The 19125-nt window shown below is 42.2% G+C and overlaps 1 protein-coding gene across 20 annotated transcripts in view; it reads left to right on the forward strand.

The window, feature by feature from the left end:
• Positions 1-458: 458 nt before the first annotated feature.
• The window catches only part of GPHN (gephyrin), a 780484-nt gene continuing 761817 nt past the window's right edge, over positions 459-19125 (forward strand). For 6 of the 20 annotated variants that reach the window (XM_040333279.1, XM_040333277.1, XM_040333282.1 and 3 more), the window contains exon 1: positions 460-669. In XM_040333279.1, coding sequence (XP_040189213.1) covers positions 606-669 — 64 coding nt within the window. In that variant the 5' untranslated portion in view covers positions 460-605. Of the gene's footprint in view, positions 670-19125 lie in introns of all 20 variants that reach the window. The other 14 variants (XM_040333283.1, XM_040333287.1, XM_040333284.1 and 11 more) reach the window with 5 other exon arrangements.

Below are 19125 nucleotides of genomic sequence, written 5' to 3' on the forward strand. Positions count from 1 at the left end.
ATACCCGGAAGCGGCGGGAGAACATCTATCTCGAAAATGGTAAGTACGGCATTGATTTAAAAAAAAAATACCCGTTTCTGCTCCCCTTAATTAGCCTCAATCTAATGTTAAAAAAAAAAATTCGGGTAAACTCCCGCTTAAAAATGATAACCCCCCCCCCGAAAGTTCAGCGGATGCCCATGCTCTGTTGTATACAAAATTTTACTTCTCCCATTAGATGCAAATATTGGGATTAAGGGCCAGTTTACACCACATGCAGTCCAGTGCGTTTTTTTCCCAGACTGCTATTTGGTGATTGCACTTTCCATACAATGACCGATGTGTGGTGTACGGATAACACCTGGAGCAGCACACACATTTCCACACACAGCACTTGTCTGTCTCCAGGGTGAGCCAGCGAAGGTATCCTCACTCCATACTATCGGCCGTGCGCTGCTCACGCCTGGTTGCCTCCTCCCCCCTGTTCAGAGTTCTCCGTCTTTCCCTTCGGCCGGGGTGGATGTGCTCGTCGCTCGGCTCGCTCGCCTTGGCTCTCCGCTCTTCTAGCCCAGGTTTTTCCTCCTACTCGGTGAACGGCCGGTGACCGCAGCTCCGGCGGAAGGAAGATGGCGACCGAGGGCATGATCCTAACTAATCACGACCACCAAATACGCGTCGGGGTGCTGACAGGTAAAGACGGCGGCTGGCCTGCCCGTGTTCTCCGTTACCGCCGTGTGTGTATATGTGTGAGAGAGTGCAGAGTGTGTGCGCCTCATGCCCTCCTCCTATAACCGGCAATCAGGCAGTGTGGGGCCCTGCGGCCGGCTACGAGCGCACCGTGCACCCTCCACCTGCCTATGCTGTCCCCTATTTCCATTGCATTAGGTGCCATTTTCTCTCACCTCTCTATCATTGGCAGAACTCTGCCCATAGGACGGGGAAAGATGGATGTCCTTGCTCTGATCATATGTGTATGGATCCCATAGGCAGTGTGTGTGTGTGTCCTACAATCCCCCCATTGTATAGGTGATCAGATGCCCCCCTTGGTGATGCCAGGACTGGGGTTGGCAATCTGAATCCCAATCACATCTTATTTTTAATGAATGTTAATGGTGGATGTGTTGCCAGTGGAGATCCCTTCCTAGGATTCTTTTTAATGATATGTCTGAATTGAGCACACAGGCTGACGGCTAGAGATTGTGGGTGGGGGGGGAAATCCACCCATGGAGACCAGATAAGGATTGCAGTCATTTAGAAAGCCCTGATCCTTCTCCGCTCACCAGCACGCCGTGGACGCTGCAGTGGTGGGGGGACATACAGTAGGCGATCTTTATTGTCAATGCTAACAAAGCTGTTTTGACGAACGGTCAGGGACGCGGCGGCCCAGCCAGCATAATCGACTCCTCCGACTCTCCTTTCATGCAGATCCCCCCCCCCCTTCCATCCCTTCTTTTAATTTTTTTTATTTTAAATATCCTAACGATCGTCTTTAGAATTTCTGTATTGTACAAGATCCGCCGTTTCCATGCACGGTAATCCTGTGGCGGTTTGTTGTATGTGTATTTTTTTCTTCTTTTTATCAAACGGCTTGCCACTCTAATAGAGATCTGAAGCAAAGGCTTCCCATCCTCCATCTCTTCCTCTAGATCTTCTTTTATTTTTTTTAATGCCAATGAAAATCTCTTATTATTCTTATACGATCATCTTTAGAATATGATCATCCTGCAGAATCTCTTAATATTATTTATCTTAAATGATCGTCTTTAGAGTATGATCAGATCTTTGGATATGATCATCCTGTAGAATATTATTATTATTATTATTATTAATCTTCTTATATGATCGTCTTTAGACTATGATTAGATCTTTGGATATGATCATCCTGTAGAATCTCTTATAATTGATCTTATATGGTCATCTTTATATATGATCATCTGTAGAATCTCTTTATTATTATTATTTACTACAGTACAAGATCTGTTCTGTTTTTATGTATTTTTTATTTATTTTTTTAAATCAGATTGCCATTTTAATATAGATCTGAAGCAAAGGCTTCCCATCCTCCATCTCTTCCTCTAGATCTCGTTCCTTTTTTTTTCCCCCTTCAGCGTGATTTATTTATTTATTTTTCAAACGGGAAGGTATTGGAGTTTCAAGCTCAGTGACGTACAAAAAAGGCAAGTGAGAGAGCCCTGAATTGAGTGATCTGGATATATTATTTAGAGGATGATGACAGAAAAATCTGCAATGTAAGGGGATTCCATTCAAAACAGGAAAAAAATGCTATTGTTATGTGTTCCACTGAGAAAAATGGGGGGAGGGTGATCTGCCGGAGCAAGCGGTGAGCTGAAATGGATTTGCAGGCGCTGATATGATTGCACAAGGCAGATTTCCAGCGTTAAGATGCAGATTTTTTTATGGAGTACAATGCAGACGTTGCAGCTGACCATGCTTTCCTTATGGGGGGCTCGTCCTCTGGTGGAGATAGCTTAGATTCTGTGCTGACAGATGATCTGTTCATATGTCTAGTGAAATAGATGAGCATGTCTCCGCTACATTTTCCTTGCTGTGCTCTTATTTTTATGACATGATATCCAGGTGAAAAGAGAATGTATTCTGGGAATTCCCCTAACCCCCCCCCCCCCCCCATTCCTATCATGGAGCTGTTCTTGTATAGTGGTGCTGAATTCAAGCTACTTGGCTCCCACCAGCCATCTCGGTATAGAAATGCAAATGAAACCATGTATCTTCCAGTGTGCCATCCATGATAGAACCTATGGCTGTGTAATAGTTATATTGTGGTAATGCAATTATAATACTCAGGCGAAATGAGAACCATATAAACAAGCAATCAAAACATACTACACACACACAAATATATATAATCGGGACAGAAAATAAATCACAGTTTACACTCCTTCTGTGAGTACCAAATTGTAAAAAATAAAAGTGTGTGTGTATATATAATTTTATGTATACATTTTTATTTTTTACAATTTGGTACTCACAGAAGGAGCGTAAACTGTGATTTATTTTCTGTCCTGATTGATTTGAAACCCTTAGGTAAATCTGCCTTAAAACTTGGTGTATTGATTGGACGTAACACATTTAATAAATTAGTTCTTTGGGCCCCATATGTTTCTTTCGACATACATTTATTTAAGTAATGTTATTTACTGTGCGGATTTTCTTTTTTTTTTTCAAGGTGAATACATGTCTAGCTGCTTTTTATTTAACTTGACCACATACTGATTTATGGCTCTAGCACATAGTAGAGGTGTTTTTTTTTTTTCTCTGTTACAGGTAACGTTAAAGCAGTATTAAACCCAAGAGCAAACGTTTATTATAATGCCGCCTACCAGGGTGGATTTGATTTAAATCACTAGTAAAAAGGCTTGATTGAAATTAACTCTGATTTAAATCATAATTGGGGGGGGGGGGGGAACTGTCATCTCTGTCCCGCAGACACAGCAAGGTGAGGGACGTGGCGGCAAGCACGTGAGTGGATGCCCACAAACAGGCGCTGCCATGATGGATCTGAAATGACAGGTTCTCTTTAAATGTAAGGACTTATGCTGGCCATACACGGGTTGAATTTCGATTTCGTTGAAGATCTTTCTTTTGAAAATCAGAAAATTTGTGCGTTTTGTGATCCGATGATGCCGCATTGATTTCAAAATTCGACCGACCAAACCTTTAATTTCACCTCCTGTTCCTACAGAAAAGAATTTTTGTGTCTGGGAATCTTCTTTCTTCCTGGCAACCCTAGTTTTTTTTTTTTTTTTGGGAATTTTCTTTTTTTGCGCATTTCTTTTTTGATTACATTTCTTGCACGATTCTCCCATTATTGATTAAAAAATCGTTTGTTTTTTTCAAAAAATATCCAACATGTTGGATTTTTAAAATTTGATGGCCACGTGAAAATTGTCTGTTGCTGCAGCCCACTGACGGCGCGAAATACGAACCAAAATTCTTAGATAAGATTTTCGAAAGAAAGCATACATTTCCCCTTCTAGAACAATTCTTACCTCCTGTAACCCCCCAAACATCCTACTAGCACAAATCCCCCCCCCCCAAAAAAAAAGTTTACTCTTGGCACACCATATTAACTTTTATAGCCACACAAATACTCTTTCCCTATCCCTTCTCTCAACACAAATAACCTACCCAAATTTCCCCTCCTAGAACAATTCTTACCTCCTGTAACCCCTAAATTCCTTTTCTCAAAACAAATTCCCCTCCAATCTCCTTGTGGTGCTCCTGTACCTCACATGATCCCACCGTGCCTAGGGCAGCCTTCCCTTCTGCCCACCACTTGTTCCCGGCCCTGTATGCAGCGGCACAGCCTGTGGGGCCTAATGTTGTGTTTTTGGTACATGCTCCATCGGCGCCCCAAGTACTGTGACCTGACCTGTCACCAGCAGCTTGTGGTCACATACTAGTGCTTGGGAGTCAATAGGACATCAACATGTGCAGCCAATCACAGTGCTGAAAGATTGGAATCCTCTCCTTTTTGGTCTCGGGCATCAGAGCCAATTTAAAGCGGTGGCTGCAGCAGGTGTAAAAGGGTTAAAATGGTGCAAGGAGAAATTGACACCCTTTTATGTTGTGCCAGACTCCAGTAAATACAAATCCTGTTTAGTTGTTGGGGGGGGGGGGGGGGGGGTTACCACACTTTGCTTCTTGTACTCAAGTATTCATTTAAGCCTAAAGTTGCTTAGATAGAATGCCGTGACCAGCCAGTCACATGGGTTGATTGACTGCTGGAACCAGGAATATAGTAATACTCGTTATCCCTTCACCCCCTAGACTAAACTGGCATTTAACTCTTGCAGTTCCAGGCAAAGGTAGCTTTTATCTAATTTCTGGAATTTAGCTAGTCAATAAGTGCACCTGTGCTTTTCCAATGTAATTTTATAAAGCCATTAATGTGACATTTCAGAAAGTATTTACTACAGATACATTTTCCCAGATAGCAAGGGTAACTTGTCACAAATTTGTGGCAGTGTTAAATTGTAAGTCTGTTAACTTGCTGCACATTTTCTCTGGCAAGTTGTACACTTGTAGAACATTTGAAGCACAAGTTCTAGTGATCTTTTTTTTTTTTTGTGGGATGACTGTTGCACAACATATATAAAGAAAAGTGCAGCGCCGCTACAGAGAAAAGTAGAAATTGCCTATATGATAGGAACTTTCCAAAATGTGAAAAAAAATTCCTCTCACTAAGCTTCATATCCTATATATGATACATGGTATCCATAAAGGTAAACAAAAGGAATGCAACATGTATAGCAAGTGACTGTGATACAATAATTAAACTGTGCAATAGTCTATAACAAAGAAAATCGAAATGATTGTCCATAAAAGTGATTCTGCTGTAGCATGGAAAATATATGGATAATATGTATAATGATTTCTTCAATGTTGGTCTTTAATACCCAGGAGTGCCTTCACCATCCATTCTAGGGGGAAAAAATGGGTACTCTTACCACATCAGATGGATCCAACTCACCGTACGGTTTTGGATCTATTAAGCATAAAAGTTTACCTGAGTTGATCTTGTGAAATCCGCTGCCAGACTTTTCGACCAGATATAGATCTTTGCAAAGAATAACTGTGATAGTTTAACATCCAGGGTATCCCATCCAAATCCACTTGACGTGATCTAGTAAGGCGACATTCAACCTTTACTGGCCATAATGGGTTGAAGGCATGAAATAAAGAAAGGAAAAAGGCCTCCTCATTGCGTAAAAAATAAAAAAAATTATTGCATAAAAAAAAATCCATACAGGATCTGACTCCAATGGAAAACATCCACATGTATGCCCCAGTGGAAATCTAAGTAGACGAAATGCGTCAGCACATACACTTGCCCCAGGCACTTCAGTTACTGCGCATTTTCGTTTTTTATACATGTGGATGTTTTCCATTGGAGTCAGATCCTGTATGGATCTTTTTTATGCAATACATTTTTAGATTTTTTATGCTGTGAGGAGGTTTCCTTTCCTTTCCTTTCCTTTCCTTTCCTTTCCTTTCCTTTCCTTTCCTTTACTTTACTTTACTTTACTTTACTTTACTTTCCTTTCCTTTCCTTTCCTTTCCTTTCCTTTCCTTTCCTTTCCTTTCCTTTCCTTTCCTTTCCTTTCCTTTCCTTTCCTTTCCTTTCCTTTCCTTTCCTTTCCTTTCCTTTCCTTTCCTTTCCTTTCCTTTCCTTTCCTTTCCTTTCCTTCCTTCCTTCCCAGTAAAGGTTGAATGTCGCCTTACTATATCACATCAAGTGGATTTGGATGGGATACCCTGGATGTTAAACTATCACAATTATCCTTTGCAAAGATCTTTATCTGGTTGAAAAACGAGGAGTCTGGCAGCGGATTTCACAAGATCAACCCCTGTGATCTTTTATGCTTAAGAGATCCACCGCCGTACGGTGAGTTGGATCCATCTGATGCGGTTTGAGTACCCATTTCCCCCCCCTTGAATGGATGGTGAAGGCACTCCTGGGTATTAAAGACCTACATTGAAGAAATCATTATACATATTATTATCCATATATTTTCCATGCTACATCAGAATCACTTTTATGGACAATCATCATTAAAATTTTCTTTGTTATGGACTATTGCACAGTTCAATAATTGTATCACAGTCACTTGCTATACATGTTGCATTCCTTTTAGATGCTTTTCTTTACCATTATGGATACCATGTATTATATAAAGCTTAGTAAGTGAATTTTTTTCCCATTTTGGAAAGTTCCTATCTTATAGGTAACTTCTACTTTTCTCTGTAGCGGTGCTGCACTTTTCTTTATATTTGTTGCTTTTATCCTTTTGCTGTGTTGGTAGCCACTACAGACATACACCATTTGAGGAGCGCAGTATTTATTTATTACGGTATATTGTTACTATTGCACAACATAACTGAACCAGGACTTGCAGAATGTTTGCAAAGAAAGTTGATCCGGAGTCACACAATGGGGACTTGCTGCAGTTGTGCAATATATGTGTGAAGCCTGGCAAGTCTAGCAATAGCTAAGCAAGTCATTTTCAAACTTGCAGCACATTTGCTTACTATCTGGGTTGTGAGCATGTGTTTTAAATAACATGGAATGATTAAACTGATATTGAAGCCTAAGGCCCCTTTCAGACGTCCGCTCCGCCTGTCGGTTATTACAAGTCCATAAACGGACTTGTAATACATCCCTATGGGATTGCGTCCTTTAGCGGATGGAGCATCCGCTAACGTCTGCGTCCGTCGGGATCCGGTTTTCGGACGGAAGAAAACCCTATTTTTCTTCCGTCCGGCGGAACGGAACTGATGCAGATGGACAGACGGTCCGTCTGCATCCGGTTCCCCATAGGGCAAAGCGGAACTGAGACAGGGTGGTCTCTGCACTGTGTGCGGGGACCGCCCTATCTGCCGACAGCTCAGCGGGGATCCCCGCTGAGCTGACGGAGACACACGGAGCGGACCCAGAAACGGTCCGCTCCGTGTGAAAGAGCCCTAAAAAGTCACCTGCTAAGGTGGAGGCTTTTGCTACATTACATAGTTAGTCTGGTTAAAAAAAGGCCATCCAGTTTAACCTATAAAAAGGAGGAAAAAAAATCGCAGAATCCTTTACCCACAGTTGATTCAAAGGAAGGCAAATAAAAACGGCAAAGCATGAACCAAATTGCCCCAGCAGGGGGAAAAAAAATCCTTCTTAATCTGCTGATCGGATATTCCCTGGATCAAATTTACCTATAAATATTCGTATCCAGGTATATTGTGTACATTTAGGAAATAATCCAGGCCTTTCTTAAAAAATCTACTGAGCTGGCCAGAACCACATTTTCACATTCCACATTTTCACAGCTCTTACTGTACCTTTCCGTATTTGGAGATGAAATCTCTTCCTCTGGACATAGAGTGCCCTTTGTCTTCTGTCATCACCTCAAAGCGGAGGTCCGCCCCCAAAAATTAAAAGGGGAGTGGGAATAGGATCCAAGGTGTCCTTGCTTTCGATGAATGACAAGGAACAAACTGCGCTTTAACCTGATATAACTTTTTTTAGAACAATTAGTAGAAAAAAATATTTTTAATTGAAAGTAAAGCATAAACAATAGGAAATTGCACATGGTAAAAACTGACAACGTTGTCACTTAAAAACACATGCCCATGAGCTCAGCCATCTCCAAGTCCTCCACACATGTCAATCGCCTCAAGTTATTTAGTGTGACTTGACATATACTGCTTGTGTGCGTTAGGTGAGGTGAGTTCTGGGAGACCTTGGTAGTACAGACCGGTATCTTTATTGTGCTTAACCATGGACCTCCACACTTCCTATATGCCTATAATGCTGCTGCATTAGGTATTGACAGTATTGAAAAAGGCATTAATCATCACAGACAAATAAATGCAATTTTGGCTGGCGTTAAAGACGGCACAGCATACAAGTTGGATAGGAAGATATAGTCAGCTGAGTCAAATCGTAGAGCTTCAAAAAGTGTTCCACTCAAAACCAGCATGGGGCCGCCTGCCCGTCTACTGCCAGTTTTTGGTTGTTTGTGGATTTCCAGTTTGCGGAGATAGGATGAGGGCTAAAGAGTGATGAAGAGCCCAGGTTGGTTATCAGAAGAGGGCATGTGTAGGCGCACACACCGACATGTTTCATCCACTTGTGACGTGGCTTTCTTCACGTCGCAAGTGGGTGAAACATAGAGGCCCCGTGCTGGTTTTGAGTGGATGACACCCTGTGCATGTCACCAGGACTAGGAGTACAGAGATTCGCATCCTGCATACCCGTGGACTACTGCAAAGAACTCTGGATTCACCACCCTGTCGCTGCAAACTGGAAATCCACGAACAACCGAAAACTGGAAGTAGACGGGCAGGCGGCCCCATGCTGGTTTTGAGTGGAACACTTTTTTGAGGCTCTGTGATTTGACTCGGCTCACTATATCTTCCTATCCAACTTTGTGTGTCTTTAATGTTTCATTGAAACGTGGTGCCTTTCAGCCAAATTTGCATTTATTTGTATGTGATGTTTAATGCCTTTTTCAATACCTAATGCAGCAGCTTTATAGACATCTAGGAAGTGTGGAGGTCCATGGTTAAGCACAATACAGATACCGGTCTGTGCTACCAAGGTTTCCCAGAACTCACCTCACCTAACGCACACAAGCAGTATATGTCAAGTCACACTAACTTGAGGTGATTGACACGTGTGGATGACTTGGAGATGGCTGAGCTCATGGGCATGTGTTTTTAAGTGACAACATTGTCAGTTTTTACCATGTGCAATTTTCTATTAGTTATGCTTTCCTTTCAATTTAATTTTTTTTTTCGAATAAAGTTTTATATCGGGTTAAACCGCAGTTTGTTCCTTTTCCTTCATCGAGGGCAAGGACACCTTGGGTCTTATTCCAACTGCCCTTTTATTTTTAATAGGACACTTACCTGTCCTGGAGTCCAGCGATGTCGGCACTGCAGCTGATGTTTTCATCAGCTGTTGGGTGCTGCCGCCGTCATTGTGGGCAAGGGTACCTGGCAGTGTAGTCTTTCGGCTTCACGCTGGGTACCCTACTGTGCATGCGCAAGGCCTGTTCCTCTTTCCTACTAACCCGGCGACAGGGGAAGGAGGAGGGGGGTGGAAGGAGCCCCAGCCGTGATGTCAATACCCGCAGTTAAGGCTCCCGGAAGTGGGAAAGGATACCTGTCAAAGACGGGTATCCGGTCCCCTCTCCCACACGAAAGGTGCCAATTGTGGAATCGGAGGGGGTGGGGGAGGAATCGGATGAGCGGAAGTTCCACTTTTGGGTGTAACTCCGCTTTAACGTGAATAACAACACCCAAGTTCACTATATGGACCACTTATGTGTTTATACATGTTGATCATATCCCCCCCCCCCTCTCTTAATCTCCTATTCTCAATAGAGAATAAATTCAGTTCCTCTTAACATTCCTCATTGCTGAGATCCTCAATGCTTGTTATCAGTTTGTTTGCCCTTCTCTGCACTCCAGTTCCCTAATTTTCTTTTTGTGAACTGAACTGCAAATTCCAGATAAGGTCTTGCTAATGATTTGTACAGGGGTAAAATGATTTGTACAGGGGTAAAATGATTCTATCTATAAAGAAAGGAATTTGCTAGCTTTGGAAACCGCAGCTTGGCATTGCATGCAATTATTAAGCTTAACCACTTGCCGACCTCCTCATGTACATATACGTCAGCAGAATGGCACGGACAGGCACATGTACGTACCTGTACGTGCTCTGCTTGACGTGGGTCGGGGGTCCGTTCGGGACCCCCCCCCGGTACATGCGGCGGTCGTGTTCCCTCGGGGAGCGATCCGGGATTACGGCGCGGCTATTCGTTTATAGCCGCTCCGTCGCGATTGCTCCCCGGAGCTGAAGAACGGGGAGAGTCGTATGTAAACACGGCTTCCCCGTGCTTCACTGTGGTGGCACATCGATCGAGTGATCCCTTTTATTAGGGAGACTCGGTCGATGATGTCAGTCCTACAGCCACACCCCCCTACAGTTGTAAACACACACTAGGTGAACCCTAAATGTTACAGCGCCCCCTGTGTTTAACTCCCAAACTGCAACTGTAATTTTCACAATAAAGAATGCAATTTAAATGCATTTTTTGCTGTGAAAATGACAATGGTCCCAAAAATGTGTCAAAATTGTCCGAAGTGTCCGCCATAATGTCGCAGTCACGAAAAAAATCGCTGATCGCCGCCATTAGTAGTAAAAAAAAAAAAAAAAGAAAAAAAAATGCAATAAAACTATCCCCTTTTTTGTAAACGCTATAAATTTTGCGCAAACCAACCGATAAACGATTATTGCGATTTTTTATTTTTTATTTTTTTTATTTATTTTTATTTATTTTTTTATACCAAAAATAGGTAGAAGAATAGGTATCGGCCTAAACTGAAGAAAAAAAAATTATATATGTTTTTGGGGGATATTTATTATAGCAAAAAGTATTGCATTTTTTTTTTCAAAATTGTCGCTCTATTTTTGTTTATAGCGCAAAAACTAAAAACCGCAGATGTGATCAAATACCACCAAAAGGACGCCAATTTTGTTTGGGAGCCACGTCGCACGACCGCGCAATTGTCTGTTAAAGCGACGCAGTCCCGAACTGTAAAAACACCTTGGGTCTTTAGGCAGCATATTGGTCCGGTCCTTAAAGCGGGAGTTCACCCATTTATTACAATTTTTATTTTTTCCCCTTAGATTCCTGCTCGTTCGGTCTAGGGGAATCGGCTATTTGTATTAAAATATGATCCGTACTTACCCGTTTTCGAGATGCATCTTCTTCCGTTGCTTCCGGGTATGGGTCTTCGGGAGCGGGCGTTCCTTCTTGATTGACAGTCTTCCGAGAGGCTTCCGACGGTCGCATCCATCGCGTCACTCGTAGCCGAAAGAAGCCGAACGTCGGTGCGGCTCTATACTGCGCCTGCGCACCGACGTTCGGCTTCTTTCGGAAAATCGTGACGCGATGGATGCGACCGTCGGAAGCCTCTCGGAAGACTGTCAATCAAGAAGGAACGCCCATACCCGGAAGCGACGGAGAGGATGCATCTCGTAAACGGGTAAGTACTGCTCATATTTTAAAACACATAGCCGATTCCCCTAGACAAAACGAGCAGGAATCTAAGGCTAAAAAGTGCACTCTAAGGGTGAACCACCGCTTTAAGTGGTTAATATTTTCCAGATCACCCAGATCCTTCCCCACCATTGATTCCCCCAGTTGTAGCCCTGCTAGTATGTGTGTTGCATGTATTATTCTTTGTTCCCACGTGTATAACTTTACATTTATCAACATTTATTCCTCATTTGCAACTTAGTTGCCCGATTTTATACAGAGCATTGAGGTCATCTTGTAAATTGGAGACATCCTGTAAGGACGTTATTCCACTGCATAGCTTGGTGTCATCTGCAAAGACAGACATGGTACTTTTAATGCCAGACCCAATATCATTTATGAAGATATTAAAATGTAAGGGTCCCAGCACTGAACCTTGAGGTACACCACTGATAACCTTGTTTTGGAAATTCGCACCTTGCATTGCATGCTATGATTAAGCTTATGATCTACCAGAACACCCAGATCCTTCACCAATAATTCCCCCAGTGCTGGTACTCCTAGTATGAAGATATTCTACATTCACACGGGCAGCCAGGAACACATAGTTTGCTGTGTTCAGAGGCCTCCTATGGATGCAGCAACACTCTGTTCTATGGCCTTATGCAAACTACTTATCCATTACCTGGTCTCCGACAGGAAGTTCAGGGAAGCATCATTAAGGCATCTGGGCCCGGGACATTGAATAGGAACTATTGTGTTTGTGCCCACATATCCTGCACAGTAGGTAGTGGAGAATGATTATCAGACTGCTTAGCATAAATTTATTTTAAAAAGACACATTTAATCACCTGTCTCACCTGTCTCATTCACTTCTTTATTATGTATTTGAAATCTTAATTAATCCTTTGTGTCAATTTACAAGTGTCAGACAGCTAACGTGGCAGTAAACATTAGTGGCATAACCGTATAGATTATGTTACATTTTTGCACATATAGTTGTATTTCTAATGGCATGATAAAGCTTCAGGTGGAGGGGTGAGGAGGTTGAGACATCAGTGTTGGATGGAGGGGTGGGGAGCAGGAGGCTAAGCTAGTTGTTGATTTGGGGGGGGGGGGGGTCTAGGAGGCAGGATACCTCATCATAGATAGGGGTGAAAGGTGGGGGACTGCAGCATTGTATAAAATAGGGTTTAGTCAGCAGTGTGGAATGAGGGGTTGAGCAGTAGGAGAATGCAGGAGTTGTGTGGGATAAGGGCTAAGGAGAGGCTCTGCAGTGTTTGATGGGGGAACAAGGAGCGGAGGACAGCAGCTCTGGCTAAGAAGTGTGTGGAGTGGGGGACAAAGTGGCATGGGGTGGGAAGTGGTTGACTGAAACATTGGTGCCTCTGTTTCTACTGGCAAAATAGGAGAAGGGAATTTTCCTCATATTAAGAATATAAGCCTAGTTCACACTTGTGTGTTTCCTCCTGTATTTGCGGTCATGTTTCACTACGCAATGGAAATTTGATTATTATGATGCCTGTTCATAGCTATGCAGTGCAGCACGTTTTTGCAAAGGTTCAGGTGCTTTGGTGAAGTTGCATTGTGTTTTTTGCCCTATAGACTTCATTGGGAGCACACGTAATCTACATGCACATGCTTTTTTTTTTGCACGTTTTGTGTATAACATCCAGTCTTTTCCTCCAAAAAAAATTAGCATGAAGCATAAAATTTGCTCCAAAAACACCCGCTGCAGAAAAGCACTGAAAATGCATCATGCAGCAGCAGAATGTTTAATATCAGCCTTATTAATGCACATATTCGCCAGCCCACCATAGATCTTCAAATGCAGTTCAAAGCTTTTATTGCAGAGCGATCGCACACCAAAAGAACAAGTGCAACGTTTTGGAGCAGTGCAGGACCCTTTTGTCAGGCGTGTAATTTCAGCTGTAGACATACATTTAAAGATGAAGTAAACCCTCCTTTTTTTTTTTTTTTTTTAAAACACCCTGCAAGGCAAAGGCATAATGAGCTAGTATGCATAGCATGCTAGCTCATTATGAAGTACTTACCTCCTCCGTCTGCGCCATCTCTCCACGAGTCACTTCCGCATATCGTGATTCCGGCGCTGTGACTGGCCCGGAGCCACGATGAGTAATGACATGCTCAGTGCGCCAGCGTGCCGTTGTCTGCGGCGCATGCGCCGTAGACATCGTTGCCTTTCTTTTGCAAATATCTCCTAAACCGTGTAGTTTTAGGAGATATTTGTTGCACCTACAGGTAAGCCTTAATCTAGCTTACCTGTAGGTTAAAGTGGTCTATAAGGGTTTACAACTACTTTAAATTATCTGTTGTAAGTCAGCTTCGAGATGCAGGCCTCATGTACACTGCAGCTGCTAAACTGACATTTAGGAACAGTTGGGCGTCTTTTTCAGCGGCTCCTGAACTCTTTTCTATGTTATCTTATGTGTACATGTACACTCAGCCGTTAATAGTAGGTTATAAGCAGTTGCGGTTACAGGCATTTTTTTTTTAAAGCAGATAAATCGTGTTCAGAACTGTAGTTTACTGGCATTTCAAACACCACATGGTTGTAAACGCGGTAACCCGTGTTTATGGGCGCTTTAGTTTATAGGGCAACAATTTGTGACCATGCACAATGTGGAAAATACAGCCTTAGGCCCCTTTCACACTACCGTGACTCCAAGTCATGACACGATTTCACGGCAGCGATTTTCACACAATTTTAGGGAATAACTCGCTTCAAAGTCAGACCAAAATAGTCCGGGGACTACTAATTAGTCATACTAATATGAATGGTTGTTATTGGAAATCATGGGGAATGACTTGTCATGCGACTTTGCAGTCCCAAGTGTGAAAGGGGCCTGAGAGAGAGAGAATTGTTTTTTCTGGATTGTGGGCATTTAGGAGGGTCTGCTAAAATTATCTGTAAAAAATAAAAATAAAAAAAAAATGGCAAATTTTTTTTTTTTTTTTAACCTCCTGGTTACTAGTTGTCAAGTTTCCAGTGTTGGAAATTCCGACGACAATTCTCCAATGGAGCATACAGATGGTTGGATTATCCGACAAAACCCTTCCATCACACAATTGTTGTCGGAATATCTGATCGTGTGTACAGGCCTTTACACTGTTTTCGGGTATAAAAATGAGGGCTTTCACACTGGAGCGGAGTGCGCTGTTAGGATGGTAAAAAAAAGTCCTGCTAGCCACATCTTTGCAGCGCTGTAGGTGCCCATTGAAGCAATGCAGTGGCGCTTCATGGGTGGTTTTAACCCTTTTTTGGCTGCTAGTGGGGGTTCAAAGTATTGGTGTCACTGATCCCCCAAAAAGTGTCAATAATTGTATTTTATTATGTATTGCCTGATATTATTATTGTGTAAAGTCTCGTTTTTTTTTTTTTTTTAATGTCCATTTTTATTGATAACAAAGACAGGTTGACTCAGCTAATTGCTTTTTTTATTTGTATCCATTGAGATCATTTTGAGTGAGAGAATTTTCATATAGATCATACCAGGGGTCGACAATATCCGGGCGCCAGGCCTCCGCGATCGCACGGTGGGGGAGGTGGGGGGCGCACGGAGGCACAGGATCCTGTATCTCTGCGCCCCCACCTCTCCCGCCTCGCGATCGTGGCGGGCCCGTGACGGCCGGTAATTGAGGCCGCGGCTTTGCGGCCTTGTGAAGTCCCAAGCTCTTCCTTCTGTGAGCTGGCGTCATCTGGTGGTGGTCGTTGGCATTACAAGTTAAACAGCAATTCTAATATGTAATTTTTCACTATTTTCACTGCCATCTCCTTCCCTCTAATTAGAACCCCCAAACATTTATATATATTTTTTATTCTAACACCCTACAGAATAAAATGGCGATCGTTGCAATACTTTCTGTCACGCCGTATTTGCGCGGCGGTCTTGCAAGCGCACTTTTTTTGGAAAAAATTACACTTTTTTTAATTAAAAAATAAGACCGTTAAGTTATCCCAATTTTTTTTTTTATATTGTGAAAGATAATGTTACGCCGAGTAAATTGATACCCAACATGTCACGCTTCAAAATTGCGTCCGCTCGTGGAATGCCGTCAAACTTTTACCCTTTAAAATCTCCATAGGCGACTTTAAAAAAAATCTACAGGTTGCATGTTTTGAGTTACAGAGGAGGACTAAGGCTACAATTATTGCTCTCGCTCTAACGATCGCGTCGATACCGCACATGTGTGGTTTGAATACCGTTTACATATGCGGGCGCTACGCACGTATGTGTTCACTTCTGCGCGCGAGCTTGACGGGGCACGTTTTCTGGCTCTTAACTTTTTTAGCTGGCTCCTAGATTCCAAGCAAATTTGTCAAAACCTGGATCATACTACTGTGTTGGATAAAAGCTGTGGGCGACAGGGTTAGGATGCGAGTCAATTTGTAAAGCAATCTGAGAAGTAGATTTAGGAGCAAAGTCCCCCAACAGGATTAATAAATAATCCTGTGAGTGGTTCACAAAGTTCATTTGAAAGGCGCCTTTTTTTTTTTAAAGTTTGTAACCCACCTTGTTTATATGAGGGCTGGGTGTCTTTCCACAGTTGCTAGTAAAAGTATATAGGTATATTTGTGGAGGTTGAAGGATGTGTAATAGAACACAAAAGGTTATCTTCCACTGAGGGACACAGGAATGTAGTATTGCTATTGCAGGAGTTACGTCACGCAACTCTGGCCAGTCACAGTGCTGGAGTTCGGCCCTGGAAGGAAGAGGGGTGAAGAATGGCCACTCGCTACTAGCGAGGAAGACGGGGACATTGCGGGCTTCTTCTGCAGGTAAGTGTCACATAATGGGCTACTATGTGATGCATAGTAGCCCATTATGCTTTACCTTTACAGGGAAAGAAAGAGGAAGTAACACCAATAAGAGTTTACTTCCTCTTTAAGAATGGTCCCACTTGTTCCCATGTTTTTCTATACATTGGAGTCTATTTTCATTAATGTTGGTTGCACTCCTTATGGTGCTTGACTCTCCAAGCCCTATCCCTTTTTTGGGAGATTTTGTTTGTTACTTGAAAGATTGACCGGGATCAGCTCCCAATACTTCCTTACCTTGTGAGAGCCTGACTTCTTTAATTTTGCACAGTACTAACTCTTATGTCCATTTTTTGAGCCTCCTATTTCCTAGTATCTCCATTATAGAGTGCTTAGGAAACATTCACTAGAAAGTGTTTGGGTCCTAGATTCCCAGTTCCTGCTAAACCAGTAGTCCTATCTACACTCATTGGGTTAATCAGATCCTTTCCCATTTATCTATTTTAGATATTGTTGGCAAACTCCTTTTCACATAATCCCCTTCTCATGCTGTCTATTTCTCAGTACTTTTTGCTTCTGCTCTAGGGTGGGAAAATCTGGAATTTGGGCAATGCACAAAACTTGTCTTTCAGGTCTGGTCAGGGTAGGAATTAGCCTTTCCCCTTTCTCTCTTCTAGGGATGTCATTCACCTAGTGGATGTATCTAGTTCTTGGGTTTGGTTCCACAACCCCTGGCAAAAAGTATGGAATCGTCACTCTTGAAAAGTGTTCATACAATTGTGTGTGTGAAGAAAAAAAAAACAACTTCAGATATGCCTCAAAACTATTTTCATTTAACATTCCAAACCTTCTGGCTTTAAGAAACTAGAAAAGTGTTCAAAATCTGTATATAAACGTGTGCATTTATTAATGACTGTCATCTACCTGCTACCCCTTATCAATGATTGTGGAAATTTGCCTGTTTTCTTCAGGCAGTCATCTTCATACATTAACACCTAAACAGAAAAAAAAAACAATGTTACAGTGGGCTAAAGAAAAGCAATCATGGACTGGATACAAGTGATATTCAGTGATGAATCTTCATTGGGCAGGGTGATGTATGAAGAAAACTTGCTGAAGAAAACATTTGAAGTTCTACAATCGATGATATGGGGTCGATTTTATCTTCAATAAATGCACAAGTTTATATTGAGATTTTGTACACTTTTCTCATTCCATCAATTTAAAGGATGTAATCTGGTGTAGATGTTTGTTTTAGAACTGCAAAGTACATGGTGATTCCATAATATTTTCCTCTGCGCGATCTGAAAAAACAGTTGCAACTGACTACAGTTTTCTTTCTTTTTAATTTTTTTTTTAGCTTTTTTTAGCCAGAAGGTTGGGATGTTAAAAGTGGAGGCCAGCCAAAGCTTGTTTGGCTGGGCTTCTCCTACAGTTTACAGTAGTGCAAATTGTTTTGCACTCCTTTTGACCTGTTTTCAGCAGAGAGCGTTAACCTGAAGCCATTGTCGATGTTCGATCATTTTGGTTCTTAGTGGCGAGGCGCCGGGGGACAGATGCAGAATCGGACCAATTCTGCATCCCCCGAGGAAAGTATGAAACTGAAAAATAAGACCTCTACTTCTCTTTTTAAATGAAATTGGTTTTGAGGCATGTCTGTGATTAGTTTTTTTCCCAACACAATTCAACAATTGAATAAACAATTTCCAAGAGTGGTGATTCCATACTTTTTGCCAGGGGTTGTATGTAACCTATGGTTTCGCTAGTCATCGGGGGTTTGCTCTGTTGGTCAGTCTTTTTCACAGGGCTTCATTTGGAGGCTACAAAATCTTCACCTCTGGGAAAAATTGGAAACTCCTCTTGCAGCTGACATCCGATTCCTTATGTTCGTTGTGACATTTGTGTCCCCACTGTTTCCTTCCTAGATTCAAAGTATTGTATTGGATTCCTTCTGATGTTCCTCCTCTTAAAAAAATGGTCCTACACACGAGTAGACCCTTTTCTTCCTTTTAGGAAAGTATCTATTTTAATCTTGTACTTTCCTGGAAGGTTGGTAGGCAGGCTGCAGTGTCCCAGTAAGTGTAATAGTATACATCTGTGGGCCTTTGTGGGGACCTATTTACTGTGAGGTAGATCCTTTTCCTTCTCTGTCAAATTTAAAGTGGTTGTAAAGTAAGAAGGTTTTTTTATCTTGATGCATTTCGTATATGCATTATATCATCATACATGAAGCATAAGGTTTAATGTACACAGGACGTTGTTCAAACTCTCCTGAACGATTTGACTTGTCAGCTAGAAACCGGCATCTAAAAACGTCCGTTTAGCTGTGTTTGCGTCTAGAAGCATTTGAATTTTTTTGGGTTAAAATGAAAAACGTCTGTAAGAGTTACTGCATTTAGCACTTGAAATGACTCTAAACACAGCTTCTGAACAATTTTTTTGGCGTTCCAGAAAAAGCCTCTAAACTCAACTGGCTAGAAACGACCCTGTGTACTGATAAGATAACATAGAGGAGAGTTCAGGAGAAGTTGGGAAAAAAATGCCCGACTGCTCCTAAACGTCCGTTTTACCAGCAGGAGTGTACATGAGGCCTTAAGATAAAAAGCCTTCCTTCTGTGTGCAGCAGCTCCCCTGATGCTTACCAGACTCTCCCTCCTGATTGGCATTGCGTAGCCAGGTGAATCAAGTGGTAAGTGTATCACTTCCACTTGAGACTCCTGAGATCTACGTTTCGCTTCATCGAGGACTCTGATAAAATCTCTATGGTCAATGCAATGGTTGGTAGTCGAC

Source organism: Rana temporaria, chromosome 13 (genome assembly GCF_905171775.1).
Source record: "Rana temporaria chromosome 13, aRanTem1.1, whole genome shotgun sequence".
NCBI classification, from domain to species: domain Eukaryota; kingdom Metazoa; phylum Chordata; class Amphibia; order Anura; family Ranidae; genus Rana; species Rana temporaria.